General features: G+C 46.4%; 3 protein-coding genes across 5 annotated transcripts in view; all 3 read right to left on the bottom strand.

Moving 5' to 3' along the window:
* The window catches only part of LOC116423830 (uncharacterized), a 36,802-nt gene extending 26,929 nt beyond the window's left edge, over positions 1-9,873 (bottom strand). The window contains exons 1-3 of one of the 3 annotated variants that reach the window (XM_076369837.1): positions 9,278-9,873; positions 4,989-5,289; positions 4,170-4,264 (exon numbers count right to left, since the gene is read on the bottom strand). In XM_076369837.1, the coding sequence (XP_076225952.1) occupies positions 4,170-4,264; positions 4,989-5,289; positions 9,278-9,324 (443 nt within the window). In that variant the 5' untranslated portion in view covers positions 9,325-9,873. Of the gene's footprint in view, positions 1-2,693; positions 2,835-3,179; positions 3,270-4,169; positions 4,265-4,988; positions 5,290-9,277 lie in introns of those variants that run through there. The other 2 variants (XM_076369839.1, XM_076369838.1) reach the window with 2 other exon arrangements.
* Positions 9,874-9,980: 107 nt separating this feature from the next.
* LOC116423837 (odorant receptor 13a) lies at positions 9,981-13,871 on the bottom strand. The gene is made up of 8 exons (XM_031969479.2): positions 13,093-13,871; positions 12,702-13,010; positions 12,059-12,342; positions 11,562-11,661; positions 11,396-11,500; positions 10,751-10,900; positions 10,284-10,594; positions 9,981-10,183 (listed from the first exon to the last, which is right to left on the bottom strand). Exons 1-7 carry the CDS (start codon positions 13,246-13,248, stop codon positions 10,538-10,540), a joined length of 1,161 nt encoding a protein of 386 aa, XP_031825339.1. The 5' UTR covers positions 13,249-13,871; the 3' UTR covers positions 9,981-10,183; positions 10,284-10,537.
* A 1,031-nt stretch (positions 13,872-14,902) lies between these two features.
* On the bottom strand, positions 14,903-16,704 carry LOC116423838 (protein crossbronx homolog). The gene is made up of 7 exons (XM_031969480.2): positions 16,551-16,704; positions 16,274-16,455; positions 16,121-16,185; positions 15,777-15,877; positions 15,516-15,703; positions 15,268-15,436; positions 14,903-15,193 (listed from the first exon to the last, which is right to left on the bottom strand). Exons 1-7 carry the CDS (start codon positions 16,563-16,565, stop codon positions 15,110-15,112), a joined length of 804 nt encoding a protein of 267 aa, XP_031825340.1. The 5' UTR covers positions 16,566-16,704; the 3' UTR covers positions 14,903-15,109.
* Between the last annotated feature and the right edge of the window lie 251 nt (positions 16,705-16,955).

Raw genomic sequence — 16,955 nt, 5'->3', positions numbered from 1 at the left:
AAGTCGTCCCTGCGACGAGGCCCGTATTTTTCCTCCCCGCGAACGACGAATCGCTGGTGCCGCTTTTAATAACTGCCGGTGATCGTATAAACGCGAATTTATAGTATTCCGAGCGTACGGTGCGCCCGCCCTCGTACGACACGCGTAAATCTGTCGTTTATTTCTTGTTTTATTCCTCCCCTTCCTGCGCTCTCTTTCTCCTCTCTCCTCCCCTTCCACGTTCGGTCCCCCGCGCAATGTTCTTCTATTTTTTTTTTTCGTTTTCCCTTTTTTACGTTTTTCGGGAACGACCAGCCCGGAACAAAGGGATGATTCATGGGGCCGGTTACGGATGATGAACAGCGCGAGGATTCTCCTTGACGGTGGATAACGTTCCTCGAAAAACCGGGGACGACAGATTCCTCTGGCGCGCTTCACGACGGACGGAAGATTCTCTGTTCACGGTCGTAATCGAATTATCTGGTTTCCTAGGGGAAATGATTATGCAACTGGACGCAGTTATTATTTCACCGAACGAACGGCGACGTTGTTCCATCGAAATTACTGTTCGCGCAACGCTTTCTTTCGTTTCTTAATGACTGTCGGCGAGACAACCGCTCGAAACATTCTCGACGTCCTCTCGTCGCGTATTCTTGAAACGGCTGCGACGCGCGTTAATGAAGGCTGGCCCCCGTTATTCACCGCATCTACATTTCATTTAGGCGGACGATAATGGCGGAATGTTTGCAGAAGAAACGGAACGCGTCGCCGCACAAACGCTTCCACCGAAAACGGAAGAAATCTAATTAAGCCCGGCGCGCCGCCGCGAATTTGGTTCGCGCTTCGGAACGTTCCGAGGAACACGCAGAGACCGAACTTTCTTCCGTCGACCCACTTAACGATTTTACGTCGACGAGTGACGGGACAGCGCAGCTCCCGAAAGAGAATGGGTGCTCGAGCTGACCGATTCGTTCACCCCGCAATACATCAAGCGAAGGAACCTCACGATTTTCTGCGGCCCGAAAAATCCTCGCGGGCCGCCGACGGAAAACCGCGGTCCGCCGAACAGCTGGTTTCACAACGAGATCGCTGGAACCTAACCGTTCGATCTTGTCCTGCGTGGATCGACTCGAACCGGTGTGCTTTGCACGATTTTTCCGAGGAAAATATACAAAATGAGAATGATGTAATATCAACTTATGCAATTGAATCGCGTTGTTATTATTGCAGGTTTATCTTGTCGAATGTCGCTGCACTAGGTGGTATTACGTACAATATAGACAAGCTTTTCGATAATTACCGTTCAATCGAATGAACCAGCGACCACCGTGGCATCCAACGTGTCAACTTTCCTTGCAATGTCAGGCTCGTGAAGATTTGTAACATTAGTCAACAAATAGAAACGTTATTCAGTTCTGAGCTCGAACGAAACATTTTTCTTGTTAGCAATTCGTACGATTTAGAGTGAATCCACGTATAGGATTGTAGAACGTTAGTTTTACCGGTGCATCGTTAAGGATAAACAGTTCTAACAAGTGAAACTGAAATTAAATCGTAGGAAGTTAAGTACTCCAAAACGAAGGACGACAGTGTCTGAATCACGCGTGACGCGTCACGGAAAAATTCGGTGTTCAAATTGGATTTCTAATGGAAAATGCCGCGTTCAACTATCACGCTTGTTAGAGCTTGTCGCTTAACCTTGTAAAGGCGTAAATGTCCGAAAGGCGGAACAATCTCGCCGTTTCGGGGGCATCGCGGCTGACTGAAGGGACTAAAGCTCGTAGAAAGGTACACGAGAATTTACGAAGTCGGCGTCCGAACTGGAACAACCTGTCTCGTCTCGGAACAGATCGTGTCGTAGTTTACGCGACGCGGCTCGACACGCCGGGCAACGCTTTCAACAATTTTCGAAGGACTCCGCTCCAGTTTCGGACACACGTACGTCGGTTCGTGTGCCGATAAAACTTGCGTCGAGCAGAGCCGACCAGAATGGCCGGGAAACGAAGCGAAACGAACAGAAGAAAAAACGGGGAAAGAGAGGAAAAAAAAAAAGAGGAATCGATATTTCGAGCGAACGGTAAATACAATTTTTACGGGTGCGCCAACGCCGACCGCTGTAAGTTGCACGTTTTTATTTTTTCCTCCCCGTTACCGGCTCGCGGCAATCCCACGAACGTTTAATATGGGAATAAAACGGTGTTTACGAGGGAAAGCGCGATCCGAAGATTGCCGGTTGCCCCCGCGGAACGTAGCTAGTTCGCGGCCGGAGTTTTTTGTTTCTTCTTCTTCTTCTTCTTCTTCGCGGTGAGTTCGCCACGATTTACAAGGCAGCGGTTAATCAAGATTTAGGGGATGAAAATAATTTCGAGATTAACTTTGGACTAATCTTCGCGGTGTGTCCTTTAAAGAATCCTCGTTCCATTTAGATGTTGATACAAATGCGAATGAACGGGTTCGATAATGAACAGTGACGAACTTTATCCGTTTCTTCGTCACAAATCTAAATCCCATAGGCGTTAAGGTGACAAGAAAGTCAGTAACACCAATATATGTTTAACGAGCGAACTAGAAGGCCTGGTTTCTTTTCGATGGGAAAATGGAGGAAATACGCTAATCATAATCTAGAGTGCATCTAAGGAAACTACCGTCAGCGAACAGTGCGAAGAGTCGAAGGGGGTGAGCGTCGTGATCGTCGAATGAATCGAATATCTTACCGAATCACGTTCGCCACGATTCGATTGCCGGTTCGCCGGTTTTCGGATACATTCTTCGCACGGGAACCCGTCCAGCGCGTCGGACGTCGCGGCGAAAGTGCTGCAGGGGTTGGCTCCGAGTTGCTAGACAGGTGTAGCGAGCCGACGTCCGCCTAGGATTGCGAGTCACGGGGCACTGAGCTTACAAGACACATCCAGGCCAGCGGCGCTTGTAAGCTCGCGGCTCCTAAGCTCGACTTCCAACGTCCAACCCCCTACCAGCGGCGTTCACCCCCTTCCGGCGCACAATATTTTCCGGGTTCGTGATTTCCATTCGCGTTAATTAACCACTGGAACGATTCCGTCGCGCCATTCGACACTTCCGGTCCCCCGCCGCGGAAGTTGTTCGACTCACCGCTCGAAACGGTAGTTCCGAGTTGCACGCCCGCCTACCGACCAATTCGACACTTTCAGAAACCGAACGTTCCACTTTGGAGATGTGTTTACCTTATCGGTGGACCTCTCGTTCCCCGAAGATACTCGAAACCGGCGTTCCTATCGACAACGAATACCACCGGGAGCGTTCCCTCGTCGCTAACCGAGTAATTCCCGTCAGCCGATTCTCGAAAATCCGATCGAAGCCGCAAAGTAGTGGCAACGAATCGTTTAGAAACCCGAGCGGAGGATTTGTTCGTTTTCCGTGGGGGAGGAACGGGGCCGAGCAGAGGGAAAAGAGAAGCGTAACAAGGGAAACGATAAAGTTGTCGCCGGTGTAACACCGGTCCACGGGTTTCACGAAGCCCCAGGAGTATAGGCTACATTGGAATGCGAGTAAAGCACGCGGCGCGCACAGGGGGATTACCCGGGGACGATCCGTTCCAGGTCGACGAGCGAATCGAGTGCCCGGAGTCGAGCCGATCGACAGCACGAACGGGACGAACTTGAAGCACGATCCGTCTGAAAACGATAGGTAAAATTGGCCCGATAGCCGGACCTTGACCGAGCGAGGGCGGCGGTGCCTAGATCGTCGATTGGTGTACGTTCACCGATGCGCCACCGTCCGTGAAAGACGAATGTCGGCTTTCCCACAGTTATCAATCCAGACGCGTTTATCAGCCGGCTAATGCTTCTTCATCTATGTTGGCCCGGGATCGAACGGAACTTCGAATTACCGTACGTTCCGTTTGTTTTCGGCTTAACTGCTACGGGGAATTCCCGAGCAAACGATTTCGTCGATTCTTCATTGGTAAAATCAACAGATTTTATTACTGTCCCTAGGCTTTCGATTCTCCCGATCCTCGCGTTTCCTATACGCTTTTTAACTTGAGCGACGAGATACTTCCGAGCGTTCAGTCTAACGAAATTATACGAGTTTCGTATATCGATGGTGTCCTACTGGTAAGATTTCCTTGCGATTGCAAAGAATCGAGCATAAAGAGCACAGAATTCTGTCGAACAGCTGTGAACAGTACGTTTTCGGAATTTCCAAGGTATTACCTGATGGAAACACGGCAATTCTTCTGGTTCTTCCTGTTCTCCTCGATCCCGGCGAAGAGTCCCTCGCAGAGGCGCGGCGTCAGGCCAGGATCCTCCTGCGAAAGGTCCGTCGCGAGGACGGTGAACGTTCGTTAGACCAGTTTGCGTGTCGAACGGCCACGCGATACGGGGGAAATAAAACGCGAGGAAGGTATCGAATCGCGGAATCAGCCGCGGAATCGCGTATCGTTAACCGCTGGACATCGGGATGTCCCGGGGCAACCCGAGCGATCCTTTCCGCGATCCGTAATTAGCGGCGGGCGGCTGCGATTTCGAGCATCAACGGGACGCGGAGCGCTTTTAAAAATCCCGCGTCGAGCGAGCCCCTCTAATGTGACGCCGCGGGGCAATTTAATTAAGCGACGCACCGTGAAAACAGTTCGCATTCAGGCGCGAATGGAAATTCTCGAAAAAGAATCACCGGCGCGGCGAATCGGCCGAGCGAGGATGCGCCCGGATGAATTTTTGCGATTGGCTCCTCGCGGTCTCGCGATCGTTAACTATTATTGCTTTTTAATTGGGAATGTATAATTTTGCAGCGCACGATATTCATCGGTGGCAATTGATCGTTCGCCGGCCAATGGACGCCGCGCGCATTTTCGAGCGTTGATGGACCGGCGGAAGTCGGTGTTGATATTGCCAATAAACGCGCCGGCGAGTAATTAGCATCGGACATTTCAATTTGCTGAGTCACTTTTTTGGTAATTGGAATTCCGTAGAATTGCGCGCCCTTATGAATCGAACGATATTCACGCGAAATTCGTTGAAGCGATAAGATACCTTGGTCCCCATCATCGTGTAGGTCTTCCCCGAGGCGCTCTGCCCGTAGGCGACGAGGCAGGAGTTGTAGCCAGACAGGACAGCCTCCAGCACCGTCTGCCCGACTGTCTCGTAGATCCTCGCCTGGTCCGCGAAATTCTCCGCGTCCGGGTCGGACGAGTCGAAGCAGTAGTCGAAACCATATCTCCGTACCCTCCCGCGGCTGTCCCCGGCCTTGCTCGGAGACACCTTCAGGTTGGTTAGCGAGATCCCGTTCAACTCCGTGCGAACCACGACCTCCGACCCCGTCCCATTCAGCTCTCTGAGAACACACGATCAAAAGCGCGTTAACTAGAAAGAATCTTCGCAAAAATGTATCAGAAGTTTCCTACAAAGTACACGCATCCACCCCCTCTTAAACTTTGATCGTCATTTACAAGTACTTGATCTCGTCGACATTCAAAATTCCTATAGCCACGCACTCGAGGAACTCTCCTCTGTTTTTCCAGCAAATCTGAATCGCCCATCTCTTCCAGTTTGCGCGTAACAGTTGTTTCCTCCAGAAAATCGACGGCATTTACTGAAATCCATTCGAGAACCAAGGGTGATCCAGCGATTTCGTTTCTGTGTGTAGCGTATGGAATTCCATAAAGGTCACCCGGTGGCTATTGCGAAACGAGAATCGTGTCGGACACTGCCATTGGATATCCTATGGCATCCATCCGCGGAGCGTATCGGCGCGGAAAGAGCGGCAACCGATTTCCGAGAGATTTCGCGAGAATCCCGTACGGCTCCGTCCACGAATCACGGCCGAACGGGTTTTCGGGTCGCCTTCCGACCCGACCGGCGCGCCATTTGGCGCGAAGGGACACTGGGAAACGCGGTTACGTGGCCGAGCATCGGCGTGCGCGTGTCACGCACACACGATCACCTTCGTGGCGCTCTCGCCCCGGCCCCTCGCGTGATCCTATCACCCCGATTCGGTCTAATCGGGACGCGATTCCGTGCCGCGTATCGCGTTTTTGCGAAATTAACACCTCACCGGTGCCGAACATGCCGGACGTGCCGGGACCGTTCTGGGTCAACCGGCTGCGTTCGATCAACCCCGTCCCGCGCCTCTGCCGCGGTCCGATGTCACTTCCGGAATCCTTTCGACGGCCGTCGGACGCGTTCGGTTCCGATTTTTTTAACGCGCGATATTTATCGACGGGACATCTAATCAGTTAGATTTGTTGAAGTTAAAGCGTTGACTATGCTTATACCGTTTTACCGTTTCACCGCTTATACCGGCAGTTTCAGTGTTGACAATGGATACTTTGCGTTTCGAACGTTATATAAACGAACAGAATTGATCAGCAATAAACACGGTACATTTTGAATTTAAACGAAACATCGACTACTTCCACGATCCAAGGGATCGAACAGGAATCACCAAGTTACGATACGGTATCGAGAAATCGATATTCACAGGGGTGGTAGATCATCGCTCCTATTCAAGCGGCCTGTCACCGATGTACATCGAACAGTTCATCGATCCCAGCGTTCGCGGAAGCGCGTGTTAGATTCCGTCGCATCTATTCCTCGCTCGGCGTGACTGTGTTTCTGAATGAAGTACCGAGTGGATCAGCGCGAGGGTGCGTCGTTGCTCGTCGCGACGTTCACGAACGCCTCGGGACTTCGGGGAACAGGACGGTTCCCAAGAAAACACCGACGTCGGAGGTCTCTGAATGAATTCGTAGCTGGGCTAGGAGGCCCGCGCGTGAATAGCAACGGGCGACCGACGTTATTATCCGCCCTTCTACCCCTTCCCCGCCCCCGCGTGGCGCCCCGCGGACCAGTCAAGTGTTATTCTAGAACGGATGCTCGGTCTCGGTGTTCCTATTTGAGTCGTTAAACTGTCGAGTCGTGTGTCATCGGCGTGTTGTGCTATTCCTACGCGACCCGGCGGAGCATCGTCGCGTGCGCGCGCGGGCGGACGCGAGCGTGCCCACCGGACCGCCGCCGTCCTTTTATCGCGAACATCCCCCGGATCGGCCGAGGGGACCACCAGGAACTCGTCGCGTTAAATATATATAGCGAGGCTATTATTATAGATAGCGAAAGAGTGGATCTCGAGCAATCGAGAACTAGGAATGAATATATTGTAGGGCTACTGAAATAAAAGCTAAGTCCGTAGTCAGGTTAAATATATTTATTACGCGATGACTAACTGCTTTTCCTCGGTTGCTTTTCTAAAAAGGAAAACTCTTCGGACGAGGGCGTACGTGACCCAGGTCCTGGTGGTCCCCTTGGTTATGAATTAGTCAATGGGCCTGGACTATCTCTCAGGCCCCCAAGTATTGACACGCAAAAGGGCGAACCGTCTACAATATATATTTAATAAAATATGGAAACAACAGGGACAACACGTAAAAACACTACTCAAGAATAGATTATTTTCAGTTTGTTCGGATGGTGATAGTATTCGAGCGAAGCTATTTATTTTCAAAACGAAAGTTCAGGAGGAGTCAGTCTGACTGATACAGTAGTTGCAGCGATGAATTAATCAAATTGTATGTCGTACATGTGTCAACGAGTCAGAAGTAAGCAAAGTGATGTTCGTGGTGTAGCAATTAACTTTAATGCGTTTCACGCTTCAACCGAGATTTGTTTGTCCTTCGCTCTCGTTCCGGAAGAGCGTGGCTTTGACAACTGTAGTCCTTCTCCGGTATTTATCTTTCAATAAAAGCACACGGAACATTACACTAAATGTAAACAGAAATAAACGAATCCCAAAGTATTTATTATTCTTTAACGTTCCTCCGCTAAACCTTTAACCCTCCGACGACCGACGTCGTAGTCACTTTTGACTAAACGCTGTCGAGACGCATCCCCCACCGCCGAATAACCGCGAGTAGCGAGTAACTCCGGCACGGTCGTCGAAAGGTTAATGAGAAGTATGAAAATTTGATGTTCAACCCCTTGGCTACTGTCGGCGCCTAAAGGAGCTTTAAAAATTTGCTATACTGTTAGCGCTTGTGGGCGTCCGTAAAATGTTATCGGCAGTAATCGCAGCGAAGCTCGCTTAGATCAGACGCAAGTGAATTCTGATTCAACAATTACATCCTCCGTTAGTCATCTATCATATAAACGTGATTATTTCATATTTAATTTAATTCGATCCAGTGTTTCCATGGTTTCCACTCTCCTTATAAAAACACAATACTCTGCCGTAGCCAAAGGGTTAACGAGTCGAGGCGATTCTAGACTCGAAGTAGAACATCCGACGGTTCCTGAAAAACTGACGATCACGAGAATCCATCGAAGACAGACCGAACGAAAGTGCAGCTTGATCCAAGAGCAAAGTTGCCGCCGAACGCTGCGCGTGAAATGTTTCTATTATCCGCTAACAGGCCGGCTACGATCCGATTCGCGCGCGGAGAGAGCTGCGTCCAGTTTCCCGAAGTAATTGTCAGATCGCCTCGCTTTCGCCGCGGACCCCGGCCTCCTCTAAGTATAGAAACGAGTTCATAAGTGACGGGACGGAGAGGCGCCGCGCGCGGCACCCCCATAAATCTACTCGCAGATTTCCGTTTCTGGCAAGATTCTCGTGCGAACGATAATTACCTGCTGGCCCCGTGCGCTGCTGCCTGCAGACACCGGCCGATTGCCGGGACGCTCGTAAAACCGTTGGAAAAACGGTTTCGCGAAAATGAAATTGCGGCGTGTGGAACAGCGGGAGTAAACCTTGACCTCCGTCACGGGGGGGGGACACATAAGTGTACGGTATCCGGAGCGGGCCGGTTTTTTGCTGTTTCTTAAAATACACCGGCCCGCCAGCCAGAAGCGAGCCTAACGGCGAAAACGGCGGGCCAACCTAGAATTTCCCGCGGACGTTTTCATTATTCCCCGCGAACAACCGGCGAGAATTCTAATTTTTGCCCGGCAATTCCCGGGACCTTCGATTCTTAATTTCGCGGAGGTATTTAGGTCACCGTCGCCGCGACAATAATTACTAACGCTCGCCTCTCTGCGGATGTGCCGCACGCATTATAGCGCAAGTTTTTACCAGCGCGACGAATTCGGACGCGCGCGCGTTACCCGACGCGTCGAACTTAAATTACAGAATTAGAAACCTGTTTTACCGGTAGCTATCGCCGACACCTCCATTTTGTTCTCCCTGCGTGTAGATTCAAAACTTAAGTATAGGGCGACGGAAACAACGAGATTACGCTTAATCGGATTAAGTAAGATTCCGGTGTGAACGGATTAAAGTTCGACGCGCAGCTGTATAAACGAACAATTAAGAATATATGGCGTTGGACGCTCACCTGGCTGAAATTGGTCTCACTCGTACGGCCACCCTGATGTTCGCCATATTGTCATCTCGCGAACGTCCACGATCGGCGTCATCCAGTTCCCAATTATTGCTTCCCGATTATTAAGTTTCCAATGTTTCGAGTGCAGCGTCGGTGGACGTTCGGCTGCGACGACGGCTCCAGGTATTTTTCTAATTACATGTTGCAGGGATGCGGTGAACACCGAGAACGCAACCGGGGATGTAAGTACACACGGGATCGGAGAGGCCGGGAAGTGTCGGCTGTGCGTGCACTGTGGCCGGGTGCACGTGTTGTACTGTTACGATGAAAATACCCTCGAGTCGCTTTCCGAGACCATTCGCTCATGGTTTACCCCACCCGGAGAGAACGCGGCCAAACTCGCTACATTTTGCCTGAACCGCCGCGAGCACGTCGCCATCGATTAAGCGATCGTGATCTAATTTTTCTTCGCATTCGAATCTCGCTCCGTCGCGACAGATCCGTTGGACTTTGAACTTACATTCAAGATTAATCGTCCGCGATGTCTTTAATCCTGTACATTCGTTCGATCCGTTCGCTCGGCGATTAACGAAAGATCCATTACGTTCTTAACAAGTTAACGATACACTTCAGGCTACACTTAAAGTGAACAATATACTTTAAGCTCTAGACGTCTATTTTCAACCGATTACTCGGGGAACATTTAATTCTCGTTTGTTGCCATTGTAATTTCATTATATTTCTCTGATCGCCTCCAATTCGATTACAATAGTTCTCAATATATAACGGCTGCATTATCTACTGTCATCTATAGTCGTTGCAGACCCGGTGAATCGTTCGTAGGACAGGTGATTCGGCTATTTCTATGTGACAGAAGACGGAATCCACTGAAAGGCACTCGCAAGAACCTCGAAGTACCTAGCCCGAAAGTTTCAGGAGAAAATCATTGATCATCAATCAGGAGATTTATATCGGTTGCTCGAATCTGTATTCGTCGTTGTGTTACGAAATCCAGTACCTTTAAACATTGTCAGCGACCGGTCAGCGTTATTGCCTCTGACCGCGAGCGACCCTCCCTGAAATCGTAATTCGTCGGCGAACGAGGAGGACGACGCGGACTATCCGGCGGCGCTTTGATGTATCGGGGATATTTTTAGGCTGGTGGAACGACTATAGCGTACGTATATGTATTCTCTGCAAGTTGAGTCATCAAGGGACCTGGTCTACAATCGTAAAGCGTGTGGTGAGCGTCTACGTCCGTCGTAGCGGCCATTACTCCTCTTTGGTGGCCGTAAGGACCGTGAAGTACGAGAACGACGAACTGAGCACCTGGAAATCGAGAGGTACCTTAACAAGGGGAAATCCTCGATGCTTTCCGCGGGAGAACAATCGGTTCCCTTCAGATGGGAAACAGTGATATCCATGGTGCGCGATATACTTCGGAAGAAGATGGTTGAAAATTGATTTCAACCGATTCCCACTCACCTTCGAGAAACTCTCCAAAGACATACTATAAAACTTCGCGGCCGTTATCTTGCTGGGCACCGTCGATCGCATTATCATGATCATTAAACTCGAACAATAGCTGCCGCCGAACCAACCGCTACTGTAGGCTGACAGGCCAACCGCTTCGCTCTGTTTTGTTACCAAACAACGATCATTTCTCGGACAAACGTCTCGTAGATCAGTTAAGCAATAGAGTCTCTTAAATCTAATAGAAGCATCAAGATCCTCCGAGTCTATTCTCCTATCGTTTCCCTTCTAGCTTCTAAAGCGTTCATGACATTCGTTTTAATTATAACTTCCGAGAGATCAATGTCCGTTGTACCTCGTCGATTTTCCCACGTTACAGTTCGTAGGATAATAGGAATAATAATTGAACAGCCCGGGCAGAAGGAAAACTCTGAAGTGGAACCAAAGAATTCCGACCGATCGAATCTCGAAGGCTTCGGTCCACGGAGTCTGCTCGCAGCGCGGGCCACCCTTTAACCGCTCCAGCTAAACGAGCACGCGTCCCGATATCGACAGTCGTGACTCCTGGATCGACTCGGATCTATCGGATCTAGGTGCTCTATCAACGCTACGAGATTGCCATTTTTTCCCCCCCGATTTTCCCTCTTTTGTAATTACCTCCTCGATCAGCCCGTTCCCGCTGAAGCTGAACATGAACAGCTCTAGGATGGCGGAGTTCAAGAAGGTCGAATATTTCATCAGCCGCCCCTTATCCTCCATCATCTGGAAAGGTTACTTTTTTATCGATGACGCCCCGACAACGCGGAAACGCGAGCGGACGCACCGAGGTGATCTGAAATCCCGCGAAGCAGATCATGCCGGTGCTAATGATGAATTGCCCCAAAGCCAGAACATTTATGATCCTCTCCAGCGCATCTGCGTACCTGGGAACGAATCGTTCTCGCGATTAATGATCACGACAAAAGGGAGTAAAGTTGTTCGAAGCTGAGGCAAGTACTTACTCCGCGTTGTTCGCGAGACGAGCCCTGAAACGGACGCAGGTCTCATTGGTCAGCTTTCGTCTTTTCTTATCTCATTCCCGAGACTAATTCGCTAATCGTTAATAAGGTTACGTGTAACTAATCGAAACCATAAACAAAATCCCTAGTAAGAGACAGATCCTTGCCTTGTGAACAACGCGAAGTATGTACGCTCGAACATCATGACTATTCTCGTTGAATGATTTCGAGTTAATCCTAGAAGACTTCTCTCTTCGATAATTTTATAGGAATACAATAATTCACGTTGAACTTATTACCGTGATTATTAAGCTAAGCTCACTCTATCGCTCGCTGATGGCGAATTATGCAGTCCGTCATCGCGGACGAACAGTCCCGATCTTCGTCGTTCAGAGACTCCAGCCTCTTCCGCAGAACAGCGAATTTCGCCGATCCGTGCATTATCACTATCAAGTTGAAGCTGGTCGCGCCGGCGATCATGCTTCCGCCGAAGCCGCCGGCAGTCACGTTGAACAAGTACAGACACTCGAAAATCGGCGACACGGTGTAATTGACAAAAAAGTAGCCGCGAAACGGAAGCGTTTTCTCCTTTCCCGCCACGTAGATCTGCGACAGTCACATAATTATCAATGTTCATTAAACGATTCGCAGCAACAGATTCTCCGAAACATCCTCGCGGCTTCTCCGCCCTCTGTTGTTTCACTTGGTCATCGTCACTCGGTGATTCACTGCATCCACTCGTGACAGATGTAAATGTGTAAAATGTAAAGAATCGCTTTACAATGATAAAAATCTGGACATCGCGTTTAATCGAAAGCTAGACATCCTGAAATACATCTACAAACGCCTTCGAACATCGCCAAACCGCTTCGAACCTCTTCGGAACTAAAGCAAACGAACGGAACGCGCAACTACAGCGCAGACTTCGAACTTTCGTGTACGCGTGAAGCTCAAGATGTACGTACTTCCAGAAGCGGAACGCACATGAACATAACGATGGTCACAGCCACGGTGGTAATGAAGTACTTGGCCAGCCGAAAAGCGAACATCGTTTTCTCCGCCAGGATCAGCCTGTCCTCGTACGTGGACATGGTCCAGTCCTCCCGCATCGTGTTCACCACGTACAGCATGTCTTTCTGATGGGCGGTGTAAACCAGCAACCGGACGACGCAAAGGTAAAACGCTGTACAAATTAGGGCGCACTCGGTCGCCTCGTCCAGGTCATTCAGATTATGAATCACGTCGGCCGTCACTGCGACCGACATCACGACCACCTGAACATTCATTCCACTTCACAATCGAACAAGCCAGGGACAAGTTCAGCCAATTATTTGTTTCCCTCTAAGTCGAGCTTACCAAGAAGAACATACAGGACAGATGGAACGTCCTGAAAAGCACCGAACTTCTGCTGCTGTCTTCGGCCAGCGGCCAAATAGAAATTATCCGCCCGGTTGTCATTATGGGCTTGATGAGCTTCTCGTACTCATTGTCGCCGTACAATTGGATATTCATCGTTCAATGTCCGTTCGCTCCTTGGAGCTATACCTTTCGCGAGAATGCTACTACGTTCCTACCAATGATACTGTCAAGCTTGATAAGCCGTTTCGTGCGTTAGATACTTTAGGACAAATGTTTAGAGCATACGAAAACGGTGTTAACGCGAACTTTTATTAATCAATTCAAATATCTTTCTCGCAGAGTACGAACGGGTAGTGAGCACACTGGGAATCGTGAAGGGACCATGAAGGTGTCCTGCGATTAGCAAAAAGCCCACTTCTAAATTGGTCTCCTCGTTAAATCAGTGATAAAACCTTTGTTTTTGCCGAGGAGATGTTGGATCCGTGAATTTTAAATGACGCATTCGCAAACGAACATACAGTTTATGATCCTTTGGCCTATCACTTCACTGATCGTTACCTTCCAGCATATCGCTGTCAAGGATCCTTGTACCTTCGCTCAGGACGATCGTAGCCGTACTACGCGAAGGGGAAAGAATATTCTTGCAGAATTGTTGAAAGGACATCGATCCGCCACGCAACGTAATACTTATTGCTTTTCAGTGGGCGGATCTTGACAGTTAGCGATTCGAAGTTTGTCATCGGTAAGTGCTACCTTCCGCTTAAACTCCCCTAAAGGGGTGGTCCCCATAACTTGAACCACGTATCGCCGGACCTGTTCTTTTCACAAATATACACCTACACCCGTACATCTTTTCTCTAAGCCATAGACATTTCGCGAGATTGAGTTCTTTTCGAAAATGTACACCTACACCCGTACGTATTTTCTAAGCTATAGATATTTCTCGAGATTGTTACACGAAACTTTCTTACTCGGCTTCTTCTTGTACTAAGAATACATTTCCATCCGTTGCCAATAGCAGGATTTTACGTGAAAATCGCTCACTTGTCATGCATGCTTTATGGCAATGCAACAGGGATTGGTGTCCACATTCCGAATCAAATAATTGAATTTAATTCAATGGTAGAATTTAAGGAGAAATTTAAACAGATGCACTATTCTCGGAAAATGAAGCGACGGCCATCTCTCGGGGAACTGTATCACTGTTAAAGAGGCGTCGCAGACTTAAGGTAATTATAAACTGCATACATTTTTCTGTCTACTGTTCTGAAATATCGACACCATTTATGAAGATTTATGTTCGCGAATCGGTGGAAATTATTTTTTATATTATATTCAGTAAACATTATTCCACTCGTAACAGAAATGAAGTATAGTTAATTCGATTCCTACTAACAAGCCTAAATACTTGTATTATCGGTAACATCGGGCGCGACATCGAAATGGTACGGAAATCTCGAGAGCGAAGCCCTAGACAATAATTCCCATAAGCGGCAACGTCAGTACGTATCTTATGTCTGTGCTCTATGTAAATAGAATGATCGATTATTGAACTATATAAAAATACATCAATACGAGAAAATAATTATAATAAATGATTTGTAAACCATTGAAAAAAGAAAAGATTTTTTCACTTTAGATTATCTCCACTTATTGCTACATAGATATGATATCTTTTTCTCCTTGTATGTACCTATATATTTACACCGGAGGAATTGATATACAACAAATTAATTTAAAATTTATTTATACAAAGTACGACTTGAGTAAAATTCAATTAAGTCTATACACTACAATTATTTAGAGCAGGACGCAATTTCCAATCCTAATACTAGTATGTATCAATGCAGAGTATTGTACTTTAAACCACAGTAACTAATAATTATATAGTATTTGTCATTTTCTACTAATATAAAAATACATTATCAATTATCCCCTGTGTCGATGTGTATACAGTTTTATCTCATATAGGTGTATATTGTTCCGATATTGCAATTTATGTTATAAGCACTCATTATCTTGCTTCGGGCTTTGAGAATGGTTGCAAAGAACCTGGTTGTACCCAAGATAAACCTAATGCTTTGTCTTCTTCTTCCTCCTAAATTATTAGGAATTAGGGTAACATTATGAGCAAATAATTGTGTATCAATCAAACATAAATATTTTTTTTACCTTAGGTTCATAAATTTCTTGTTTAATGGAATCATAGAGCTCGCTACTGTAGAGGCCAAAAACAATGTAATGAGGATCATTCACCATAGGTGGATTATAAATATTATCCAAACTTTCCTTTACACACTTTTTGACCCGATCACGAAAATCTTCAAAGTTATTTTCTAATCTATAACACAGGAGGAATAATGTCATTTAAATGAATTCAATTTGATACTGCAAGTGCAATACATAATTTATATGCATACAATATAGATGCTTCTTGATTCACAGGATTCATTTTAATATCGACTTTTGTGAGTATTTTGGTTACAAATTGTACTAATTGCCAAATTCTATTACTTCTCCTCCATTCAGGAAATCCCCATGAAGTGCACAATTCTCCAGACGCAGGATCAATTAAAGGATGAAAAATTGGAGTTTGAAATGTGACTTTCTAAAATTTCAGTGGAATGCATAAAACATGATTCTAGAATTTACATATTGTATACTAAGAACAAAATTCTTACAGGACATCCACCATCTGGAAAACTTTGTGGTAATGTAACTGTAAATCTAAAGATCCCTCCTTGATAGACTCCTTGCCTAACGAATTGTACGCCAAACCACACTAACAAAAAGTAAACAGATCTATTGAAAACAATAAATTTCTTTTTGTTTTCACAATGTATAATAAAATCCAACAACCAATAAAATATACACATATTTACATGGAAACCATTACATAAGATGAAATCAGGATAAGCAAGACCTAAGAACCAATTGATATTTAACTTAAATAATTTAAATGCATGATCTTTAACGCGCATGAAGTCCATTCAGAAGAACAAATAATTTCTATTTTATTACTTACATAAGGAATTTTGTGCCGATGGTATGACATAAATCCCTTTTAAGTCTTGGGAACACAACATCTTACTATGAAAAAAGAAAATGAGGAAAAAGCCTTGTGTTGTCTACTCACTGAATATCCTTTTTTAATCGCATATTCATCAAAATAACTTACTATTCGGATAAAATATTATATTCTTGCAAATAAATGGAATATTCCTTATTGGTCTGTGAGATGGTTGGCCTGTCGATCATTTTCACAGACATACTTAATTGAGAATCTCCATTAGTATCTAAGGGCAACAGTTTCCTGAACGAACCTTGCCTCTTTAGATTATCATCTTTATTAGTGTCAACCTACCATTGATAAAAAGAGTCATTGATTTAAAATTCTATAATACATGTATCTTTTTATTTAAATGTAGTCATACGTATACTTTATTATTTGTTACCTTAGTGCCTGACATAATGTTATTGTTAATATTTAATAGTTGGCAAATATTATCAATAATGACACCTTCGTGTAACAAGATCTCATCTCGTGCTTTTACAATTTCTGACACATTTTCCAGTAGCACAAACTAACGCCAAATAAGATACGAAGTTTCTGATCGTATTTTCACTGATGCACCATCTGACTGACATGTGTACAACATTTATCAACAATGACAGTCGGTAACTATTAGTAAGAATATTATATATGAATAATAAAATATATAATGCTAAATATTTTAATAAAGTGGACACCTACGTGTACAATTAATGCCATCCTACCATAATGCATTGTAATAATTAGAGGAATTATTTACATTACCGCAGAATTACCAGAAACTTAAAACTAATGGCAGTGGACAACA

This window comes from Nomia melanderi, chromosome 8 (assembly GCF_051020985.1).
Source record: "Nomia melanderi isolate GNS246 chromosome 8, iyNomMela1, whole genome shotgun sequence".
NCBI lineage: Eukaryota > Metazoa > Arthropoda > Insecta > Hymenoptera > Halictidae > Nomia > Nomia melanderi.
Note: the sequence above shows the minus strand (reverse complement) of the source record. Positions and strands in the feature narration are given on the sequence as shown.